The 11,784-nt window shown below is 38.9% G+C and overlaps 1 protein-coding gene across 1 annotated transcript; it reads left to right on the forward strand.

The window, feature by feature from the left end:
- The first annotated feature begins 7,070 nt into the window (after positions 1 to 7,070).
- Positions 7,071 to 8,000, forward strand: LOC124238510 (olfactory receptor 5H2-like). Its single transcript, XM_046659553.1, has one exon. It carries the CDS (start codon positions 7,071 to 7,073, stop codon positions 7,998 to 8,000), a length of 930 nt encoding a protein of 309 aa, XP_046515509.1.
- The last annotated feature ends 3,784 nt before the right edge of the window (positions 8,001 to 11,784 follow it).

Genomic DNA, 11,784 nt, shown 5'->3' on the forward strand with positions numbered 1-11,784 from the left:
GATTACTAAAATTCTCCACTGCTGATGTCACATTGTGAGCATTCACATGGAACATAAATATCTTCAAATGTTTTGCCCATTTAGAGGGGTCTAACCACATAGCTCTTCTACAAATTTCCTTGCCATCAATTTTCCAGTAATATTGCTTCAAACTCCCTGACCATCCTTCCAAACCATGGGCCAAAGTGGATGAATCATTACATAATCTCGTATCTGGCCATTTTTCCTACTAGGTAAGTGAAAAAGCCAGGTGAATTGCTCTAAGCTCTGCCAGTGGAAGGATTTTCCTTCACCATTTTCTTTCAGGGATCTCCCAGACAGTGTCTGTATTTGTCCACTTTTGAATGATGTCTGCATTTCCTGTGGCACCATTGTTAACTGAGGCCCAGGTCATCTTTGCCTCAGTCTACTGATTACTGAGAACTCTCCATGTGGCCATAAGTGCAGGCTGATATAGAGAAGCCAGTGGAGCAGACATGGGGTCCTGGATATTTGGGCCACTTCTTCATGAAACTTACTGGTGCCTTCAGGGCCTACTCAGGCTAGATCATGTATATAGCACTTCCTTTTGGTGACGTTGTGGCTGTGCCCTCACAAATGCATGGTTTCATGGGTCATTTAACACTCAGTTCATGAGAGGTACCACTGGCCCCATGAAATTTGTGGTCTATGTTTAAGCATCAGTCTCTACTATAGTCCAGTAGCAGGCCAACAGCTGTTTATCAAATGGACACTAATTATTTGCAGTGTTTGCAGAGTTTTGCTCCAAATCTAAGGGTCTGCCTTGTGATTTTCTTATAGAGACCCACAAAGGGCTCCAAACAGCATCCCTATCTGCGACCACCACTTCAAGCACCAGTGTTACTGCTGGATCACATAGTCCAAGTAGCAGAGTAGCTTGCACAGCAGTCTAGAGATTTCCAAAATCCTTCTTCTGTTTTGAGCCACACTCAAAACCAGCAGATTTTTGGTCACTTGATAATTGAGTCAAAGTCTACACCCAAACGAGAACAATGTTGCCTCTAAAAACCACTGAGGACACTAGGTCTTGTGCTTCTTTTTTGGTTGCAGGAGGGTTACAACAACTTATCCTCCACCTTATAAGGGTTATATCCACATGACTCACACAACTGGACCCCTGGAAATTTCCCAGAGACCAATGGGCCCTGAATTTTTGCTGGATTTATTTATTACCTTCTGGCGTGCAAATGTCTACCAATAAGTCTAGAGTAATTGCTGTTCATTGCTCACTAGGTCCAGTCAGCATAATGAATGAGTGAGATATCTTGTGGAATGGAAATAAGATCAAGATTATTGAGAAAATGTTTGCAAATCATGTATCTGATGAAAAGCCTGTATCCAGAATATACGGAAAATTCTCAAAACTCAATCATAAGAAAATGTATAACAATTGGCAAAAAATTTGAACAGACACCTCACTAAACAAGACATATATACATTAAACAGAATACACAAATAGGCTCAGTATAATTCGTCATTGAGTAAACACAAATGAAGAACACAATGAGATATCACGACCCACCTATTAAGTGACTAAAGTTGAAAGACTGTTCATACTGGAAGAGCAATGTAGACCTCTGTACTCACAGTCAACAAAGTGAGTTAGGAGATAATGCACTAAATTGAAGGGGGCAGTAAATTTACGTCAAGTTTGGGTTATGTTGAAGCTACCTCTGCACATTCTACTGCTCTCTCCACTCATCTGCTTGGTTTTCACAGTGAATCTTCTTTTACCTCTGTTGTTTTTTTTTTCCTCCTTCTTTTGGCTTTCAGTAGAAAAATTCTATGCTCCTGGGATAATTGATTAATAAGTCTACCAAAAAGTATGCCTTCTGCTTTCCCCCTCACTGTAAATCAAGTCCCAAATAGAGGTTAAACATTTTTATATCCTTCAGATATGAAACCAAACTCTCGCTATTTTAACATTATAGCATTTTGACATAAATAATATCATTATTTTTCTGAATGAATGTTCCTTGTCAACCTCCCTGTTAACGATTAAAGGCAAATGTGAACACCTTAATGCAATGTTCAAAATCCCTCAATAGTTTTCCCTCAATTTGGCATAAAGAATAAACGCCCTGACCTGGCCTCCTGTGATCCCACCCAGGCTGGCCTTCCTGGCCCCATCCAGCTCCTGCTTCTCTCTTGGCATGCCAGCTCCATTGACCGTGTTGAGCTTCTCCAGGGATCTAGCTCTCTGATAATCTAGGTCCTCCAATGAAGAAGGCCCTGCGGATGGCACATGTCTGCAGGCATCACCTTGTTAGAAATGAAGGCCCTCTGGTGCCACCCAGACCTCTGAGACAGAATCTGCATTTTAACAAGATCTCCAGGAGATACACAGGCGTTATTGGGAAGCTCTGATCTAGGCCACCTCCCACTGTGGTCCTTTGCTCTGTTTTTCTTTACTCCTCCCCTCACCTTTGCCTAATAACATTTCTCATTGGATTTCAGCTTAAAGTGGAGATTTAGGTAAAGTTATGAATATGAGCTTCAGTTTGCATGAGGAGGACAACTTTCTTGGAGTTGGCTCCTGAAGGGAATCTAGAACTCTGTCCTCATTAAAATCATATCTGATTAGCTCAGACAAGACCACGCTGATCAAAGGATTCAGAGCATCAAAATTTATAGGTAACCTTGAGTTTGCATAAACACGTCAGAAGAGTCATCTGTCATTGAAAACAGTAGCATAAAGTCCAATTTCAATCTTTAAATCTAGCACTTTCTACAAGGACTTGATGGTTATGATTTCAGAGTCTGTAATACCCTGTGGGACAACCTGGACTTCTCACACATGTCCAAATCCATAATGCCCAGAAGAACAGCTTAGCTTTGTCCTAAAGGGAATCCTTTGGTGCTGTCGGGGGAATTTCAGTTCTTCATTCCTTCCTCTTCTGGCAAAAATGCACAGTTATATAATTGGTTGACTCATCTTAGAAGCAAATTAAAATAAACCACATTTTTGTGAGCTTGAGAAATGAAGCTTCCAAAATGAATCAGTGTGCAAGGAACTGCTACCCAAGTTTTTGTCATTCCTGTGCTTTTGCATATATTTCTACTCTAGAAAACCTAATGTATTGAGAGTATCTGCACAATTTCTACAAGACATGGGTAAGAGAGTCATGAATTCTATAACGATTAGTGTTCTTTATATAAAATAGTCAAAATAGTGTATAATTTATAATAAAATTTGATTGATTTACAAGGTGTCATGAAAAGCATGTGAAAATGTAAAACAGTTAGTAATTATCTGTACAGCTTATTTTTGTGTCTAAATTTGGAGAAGCAAAATATCTGTATGTAAGACTGACTTGTTCTCTCAATGATTTATTACCTTTATAACATTACATAATAACTCATAAGATAAGTTTCAGAGAAGTAGAATGTTAAACAATTTACACTGGATTTAAATATCATGTCATATGTTTCCTACCTAAGAAATCTTTCTTGTTACTCTGATTCAAAGGCCTATTTTTTTAATTAATCACATTCTCTGATTAAACTTTTAAGGTAAGTCACTTACGTATTAGCTCTTCTATTTATTCACCAACTTCCAACGATAATTTCACTGAATATTTTAAATACATACATAGAAAAAATACACAGAAAATGTCCCTCCGCTGCTTGTTCCAGCTTTATGATTTAATAAGTAACCAGATGTTGAATTTGAGAATTTTTTATTATTTAGTGGTTTGGAATTGCATGGAAGGAAGCCCGTTCCAAATAAAAATACACTGGACAACTACAATTATTGGCATTGGTTATTTACCTGAATTAGATTCTAATCTTTGGCTTAATTTTATTCTGCTAATAAAGCTGGTGGAGAAGAAAATTTTCTCAAGTAAAACCAGCAGAATTTCTGGACAAGGCAGTTCTAATGACAGTAATAACAAAGATAAAACAACTTTAAATATAGAAAGAACTTGCAAATAGTGCTGGTATATCAATGAACAGTGCAAAGTTTCTAAGGTAAAATTTAAAATGAAAATCTCTTTCATACACAAATTCCATAGGAAAATAAACTTGAAATTCTGACTAAAAGAAAAGGAAAGGATTCTCAGTGTTCACAACTCTTAGTGGAAACCAGGCTTAAGACAAAGATTCACCCCCCCTCTGAGTCTTCCACTCCTTCCCCTCAGTCTTTCTCAGACATTTCCACTGTCTGCACTGGCTTCTCTTTTCCACACTGATCCATAACTGTCTCTGTTACTCTCTTCCTCTCTTTTTTTTCACTCACTCAAATTTCCACTTTCCACTCTTTCCAATCCCTGTCTCTTCTTTTTCTCCTCTCCTCTCTTTTGAAAAATTTTAGTAAGATGCTCTATTGGAAAAAAAATTACTTTTGTCTACAGGTGGTGGACACACGCCAACAGTTTTCCACATTTCTTGGAGAACTCGAAAACATCCCCCTCACCTTGGGCACCATGTTTCCCAGTTGCTTCTCATTATTCTCTGGCCTCACCTCCATCAAAAAATGGAAACTTTTGTCACTAAAGACACTAAAATATATGTATGTTTTTTTGAGGAAGATTAGCCCAGAGCTAACATCTGCTGCCAATCCTCCTCTTTTTGCTGAGGAAGACTGGCCCTGAGCTAACGTCCATGCCCATCTTCCTCTACGTTATATGTGGGATGCCTGCCACAGCATCGCTTGCCAAGCGGTGCCATGTCCGTACCCGGGACCCAAACCAGCGAAGCAGAACATGCGAACTTAACTGTTGCGCCACCAGGCTGGCCCCAAGACACTAAAATATTTTATTTCCTAGACTCACTGATCTCTGTTCACTCCTTGTTCTCCCACAGCATTCATTTTTGTGATTGGCACTCTACTTCATCATGAGCTTGAGCATCTTTTCTTTCTCCAAGTGCACAGCACTCAGTTGTCCAGGCTCCCTCCTGTTTCTGTGGTCACTCTGCTCAGTATCCTTTTCTGGTCTCTCCCTATCTCTGGTTGTGGCCAGGGCTCTTGATTGCAACTGGACACCAGTTAGTTGAATGGAAATTGACTCTAAAATAGAAATTTCAGGAAAATTGGAGGAATCAACTGAAAAATGAACAGCACTAGAAGGAACCTGTACCTGTACCAGCTCAATAAGAGCTGCTGTCTCTGTTGCTGAGCTCTGGATGGCACGGCTCACGCTGTAATCAGTGTTGTTGGTGTGGATGCAGGACGATGCACTTGCTGGGGTCTTGGTGTTGCCGCCTTGGCTGACTTTGCAAGCAAAATTCTCTTTTTTCCCTGTCCCTTTGTCTCCCTCTATCCATATTCCAAACCCAGAGTAGGTGAGTTTGGTCAAATCTAGATCAAGTCCCTCACTCCGAGTGCAAGGGGGATGGGAAAGTGAGCTTCTGGCTCTGACTTTGGGAGCAAGTGGTGGCCTTTGTCTGATACCAAGAAGCATGTGCTGGAAAAGAGGATCAGTTTTTAGCTGTCTAAAAGTGACACATATCTAGTTTATAATGTATTTTCGTGAGGAAGATTGGGCCTGAGCTAACATCTGTTACAAGTCTTCCTCTTTTATTTATTTTTTCTCCCCAAAGCCCCAGTTCATATTGCATATCCTAGTTGCAAGTCCTTCTTGTTGTTCTGTGTGGGATGCCACAATGGCATGTCTTGAAGAGTGGTGTGAAGCTCCATGCCCAGGAGCCAAACAAGCAACCGTGGGTCACCGAAGCAGAACATACGAACTTAACCACTATGCCACTGGGCTGGCCCCCTAATTCATAACCTCTCTAATATAACTTCCTCAAGTTTCTTTCCATGCCCTTCTTCTCTTTACTTTATGCACTCTCAACAATAGGGATAGGTCATCCATAAGTGTGCCTTCAGCTACCCAAATGACACCTAAGTCTTTGTTTCTACTAAGCTCTAGTAGCCTCATACAACTAAGCTAACTCACCTCTATGTTCAGATGCTCTCTCCACAAATTGGCCACTGCATCTGAGTTTTCAAACTAAATTTTTGATGACCATCTACCAGTCACCAAGTGTCCCCTTCTCCCTCACTGACCATTCTCTTCACATCTAATATGTCACTGAGTCCTAGTTATTCTACATTCTGATTTATTCTGATCTATCTATTTGTCCTCCTCATCACTCCCCATATCTCAATATCATATCTCACATAGACTAAGAACTTCACATGCATTTGAATCAAGGTAGGGCAATTAGGAAATGCAGCTTATTAGACTTTATTCTTGTCCCACTAAATTAATTTCTACAGCAATACCTGGCCATCTATATTTTGTACAAAAGGTTCTCCAGACAATTCTGATGTGTAATCTTGTTTGGGAACCACTGGACAAGAGTAAAAGCTTCCTAATTTGTATCTAGTTTCCCTTCCCTGCAGAATATTTTCTATACTACCAAATATTTAATTTAAGAATGCATTACCATGCCACTCCTTGTCGTAAAAGTTTTAAGTACCTGTCTATTACTTTAGGAATAAAGTTCAAGATCCTTTCTACTGCATTCAATTCATTTCATAATAATTCAGACTTCATTTCCCTAGGCACTCACCTGCGTCCCAGACACAGAATTTCCCTAATACACACAAATGTCTCCATAAATTGAGCTAATGTTTAGAAATTCTTTCCTTTTTCCTAAATCTGTTAATTCCTGATATTTGTGAAGCAAAATAATTGCATTTTCCAGTACATCAATTCCCCAAGTTACTTTCCATATATTAGAGTAGTAGTAAACAAAATTAAGTGCATTATCAATAGTGTATGGTTTCATTTCAACTACTTCCCTCCAATTTTGTTTTATTAATTTTTTTTTCTTTTTTTGCTGAGGAACATTTGCCCTGAGCTAACATCTGCTACAAATCTTCCTCTATTATGTTTGTGAGCTGTCATCACAGCATGGTGACGAACAGACTAGTGGTATAGGTCCGTGCCCAGGGACCGAACATGGACTACCACAGCAGAGCATGCCGAACTTAACTATTAAGATACTGGGGCTGGCCCCTCAATTATTTTATACAGTCTTAGTGAATGTTCTTTTACACTTACTGCATTTCTTTTCAGGGGCCACCCAGTAATGACATGGATACTAAAAATGCAACATTTCTGACAAAGTTTGTTCTAGCAGGACTTTCATTTCAACAGGAGTGGCACATCCACCTGTTCCTGGTGTTCTTGGTGATATATCTCATCACTATTGTGGGAAACCTTGGACTGATTGCACTCATCTGCAATGACCCTCACCTTCACATCCCCATGTACTTGTTCCTTGGAAGTTTAGCCTTCATGGATGCTTGGCTATCATCCACAGTGACCCCCAAGATGCTGGTCAACTTCTTTGCCAAGAGTAAGATGATGTCTATCTCTGAATGTGTGATACAATTATTTTCCTTTGCATTCAGTGCAACCACAGAATGTTTTCTTTTGGCAGCAATGGCATATGATCGCTATTTGGCCATTTGCAAACCTTTACTTTATCCTGTGATTATGACCAATAGACTATGCAATAAGCTATTAGTTTTGTCCTTTTTAGGTGGCCTTCTTCATTCCTTAATTCATGTAGGTTTTTTGTTCAGATTAACCTTCTGTAATTACAACATAATACATCACTTTTACTGTGACATCAAGCCATTGTTTAGGATTTCCTGTACTGACCCTTCAATTAATGTTCTGATGGTTTTTATTTCCTCTGGGTCAATACAAGTGTTCACCATCATGACAGTTCTTGTGTCGTATACACTTGTTCTCTTTACAATCTTAAAAAGAAAGTCTATACAAGGCATCAGGAAAGCCTTCTCCACCTGTGGAGCGCATCTCCTATCTGTCTCTTTATACTATGGCCCTCTTCTCTTCATGTATGTGCGCCCTGGATCAACACAAGCAGATGACCAAGATATGATGGACTCTCTATTTTACACTGTCATCATTCCTTTGTTAAATCCAATTATCTATAGCCTGAGAAATAAGAAAGTCATAAATTCAGTGACAAAAATGTTAAAGAGAAATGTTTAGATCTCACACCAATATCTGTTCTCTTTTTATTAAAACAGTCGCACAATTGTGCAGATTAGATGTGGTTCTGTTTGGTTAGTGTGCAAAGTTTTTGCAGTTGTAATTGCCCTAGTGTTTTAATGACTTACGGTATTAGCAGTAATATACTTCTTAAAATATCTGTATTCATTTTTAAAAAATATAAAGAATTTTAAACAAGTGCTCATGTCATACTAGAATAATTGGAACAAAACACAAAGATGCTTTGCATATTCTTCAATGTAGCTTTATAAATTATTAAGCACTAAAATATTGTAGGTCTTCTGAACAGGACTTGAGTACAATATTTTTTTCCCAAGTAATTTTATTGAGATCATAATAGTTTATAAGATTGTGTAAGTTTGGGTATATATTATCGTTTATCAATTTCTGAATACACTTCATCGTGCTCACCCCTAGAAGTCTACTTTTCATCCATCAACATGAGTATGTGCCATTTTATCCCTTTCACCAACCCCCCAACTCCCTTTCCCTCTGGTAACCACTAATCTAGTCTCTTTATCCCTGTATTTATTGTCTTTGACATTTGAGTGAAACCTTGCAGCATTTGCCTTTCTCTGTCTCATTTATTTTGCTTAACATCATACCCTCAAGGTATGTAGGAACACAGCTGGGCACCCTGAGGACTCATATTACATTTAACTCCACAGTGGAGGCAGGTTTGTGTTCAAGTGAACAGAGGCAAATCCCAGGAATTCTGCTAGCCAGCAATAGTCTTTCATTCCACTTTATTTGGACATGTTGAATTTCACTCTTCATTTATTTATTTATTTTTACTAATTTTACTAATCAGTAGCATGCAAATTTTGGGGGAACATGTTGTGGACATGAGGGCTTCAAAATGCATGCTACCAAACTTCTAATAACGTTAAGAAGACATGATGTAGTGCCTAGTTTGTGGCTGTGAAAGACAGGAAAATGAGCAACAGTTTGTACGTTTTGTGCCCTGAAAGTCCTTCAGTGTTAGCTTCCATCTCACTCCATACTCTAAGTATGAGTGTCTCATGTTCAGGCCCTCCCTTGCCCTTCCTTTCTCAACAGTGAAACTGCATGCACTTTCCTGCGGAAACCACCGAGGCCCTCACCCTCACAACTACCCACCACTGTGATTCGTAAAAGCTTTGTTTCTTCTCCCTACTCTGTTGATACTCTTACTTCCTAAACATAGTTGCCAGGTTATTCTTCATAAACAGAACTCAGATTAAATTGTGTCCGTTTTCAATAACTTTCAATGTTTTGCCATTGCTACTAGATTATGTGCAAATAGAGTACATGTATCTGATCTGTATGCATACACACACATATGTTTATTTGTCCTCGTGTATGTCTGGATTATACGATACATGTATTTACATCCAGATCTCTATCTATACATCCCTACATCTGTCTGTGTCTATGTCTATGTCTATCTTTCTCACCCTAATTTACTCACTCTGGCATTACTTGAGGTCCTTTTAAATAAAACCTTGCTTTAACTCTGAAGTCTCTTCCTCCACAATTCTCCCAGTGGACCCTGTGTTCCCCAAAAATGAGTTGCAGAAAGCTTTCTGGACACCCTTTACTCTCTCAGGTATATGCTTTTGCTAATACAGGTCTCTCCACAGGGAAAGGAAACAGAAATGCCATCCTTTTGTCAAAATCTATCTCAAGTGTTGTAGCTTCTGTGATGCTTTTCCAGATTATTTTGAAGGGGATAGTAAATCTCATTGAAACATTTACCTCACTCCTTTGAAGCATTTAGCAGTTTATTCTTCTTGGGCCACACTTGGTCTTGTATAATGCTTACTTTGGGGCTACTTTTTTTTTTTTTGAGGAAGATTAGCCCTGAGCTAACTACTGCCATTCTGCTTCTTTTTGCTGAGGAAGACTGGCCCTGAGCTAACATCCATGCCCATCTTCCTCTACTTTATATGTCGGATGCCTACCACAGCATGGCTTTTGCCAACCTGTGCCATGTCCACACCCTGGATCCGAACTGGTGAACCCCGGGCCCTGAGAAGCAGAACGTGGGAACTTAACCACAGCACCACTGGGCTGGCCCCTGGGGCTACTAGCTTTTAAAATTATAAATTAGTTTTCCTAGTCTCTTTCTATTTTTCCAGGGCTTAACACAGTGACTTACACACATTAGGTCCTAAATAATTATTCACGAAATATTTGTAAAATTAAATTAATCTGACAGCACAAAGACAGAGAATGCATTAAGAGTCCATCACTCATTTTCAATCTTTTAATGAGCCCTGGGAAATTACTGGGCCTGGGGTGGCCACGGCATGCCAGCTCACCTTCTCAAGTTTCTTTCATGATGATCACAAAAATCACACACCTAAAGCAAATTATTCTTGTTCTTCTTATCTCTAGGATTGGCTCCTGGGATACAGCATGACAAAATATCAGGGAAAAGCTATTCCATTAGATGTTTGGTTCAAAAGTTTGTTTGGCTTAAAAGATGTTTTGTTTAAAATAGGTGAGCATTCAAACATATAATTATTCTATACTCTGGAGGTCCACTTCACAAGATTAGACCAGGTCAGCTGCTCTCTTGTTGTCCTATGAAGGAATAGATGCAGTCTATACAGAAACTGAAATATAAAAACGTACACCTAAAACGTATACACTGTTATAAGCCTATATGACCTCAATAAAATAACTTAAAATAAAATCAATAAGAAGCCAAGGACATTTTCAAAAAAACAAAAAAAAGCACAGATTGTTAGGCTCCGCTGATAGAGTTTCTGATTCAGCAAAGTTAACGCCGTTGGTTTGGGATCGTATTTATTGAACCACTCATTTCAGCTGAACTTTGAGTCTTCCAGAATTCACATGTTGAAGTCCTAAAACCAAATGTGGTGGTGTTTTGAGTGGAGCTTTGGGAGGTAATTAGATTATCTCATCCTAAAATGGGCCTTCAGGAAGGGATTAGTGCCTTAGAAGATGAGAGACAGGAGAGCTCTCTCTCTACAGAAGTACTCACCCAAGAAAGGCCATGTGAGCCCAGTGAGAAGGCAGCTCTGTATAAACCAAGACGTGGGCTTTCCCATGGACTGTATCTCTAGCACCTTGATTTTGAAGTTCCCATCCTCCAGAAGTGTAAAAAATAAATATTTTCTGTTAAAGCCACCCAGTGTATGATATTTTGTTATAGCAACTGAGCAGACTAAGAGAACCACTGTTCTAAAATAATCAGTGAGACAAAATTGTTATAATGTCAAGATATTTGGAGACCAATCAAAACGGAGTTTCTATACATCCTCTCTTTCTTACTTAAATAGCACTACACAAATAATCCAAAAGTTTCCAACCTCTGCATTCTACTTTCTTCCTTGTTTTGCGCAGGTGGATGAAGATTTCAATAGGGCATTTCTTTCAAATCACGAAAAATTGGGGACATTTTTATAACTTTTCTTGGGAACCATGATTGATAGTGATGATAGCCAATCAAAACCTGATTGCTTCATTCCAGTAAGGTTAATGAGGGTGAAGTCTGCCTGTTAGAAAAAAACTGTCAAGCTGGACCAACTTTTGTACCATCATTTAAAAAAATATCCATATATAAGATGTTCTGCTTGCAGTAATAATGTGATGTTTATTCTTCATGAGGAGATACCCTCTAAGTGAGACTTATTTGACAGTGGTAACTGAAAATCCTATCACCATATTTCCTGTATTTTTCAAGAAAAAGTAAGAAATTCACAAATGTACAGTGTGTGTTAAAGAGACTTCAAAATGTCTGAGATTGTAAGAC

The sequence above is a fragment of the Equus quagga genome, chromosome 4, assembly GCF_021613505.1.
Source record: "Equus quagga isolate Etosha38 chromosome 4, UCLA_HA_Equagga_1.0, whole genome shotgun sequence".
Classification (NCBI taxonomy): Eukaryota; Metazoa; Chordata; class Mammalia; order Perissodactyla; family Equidae; genus Equus; species Equus quagga.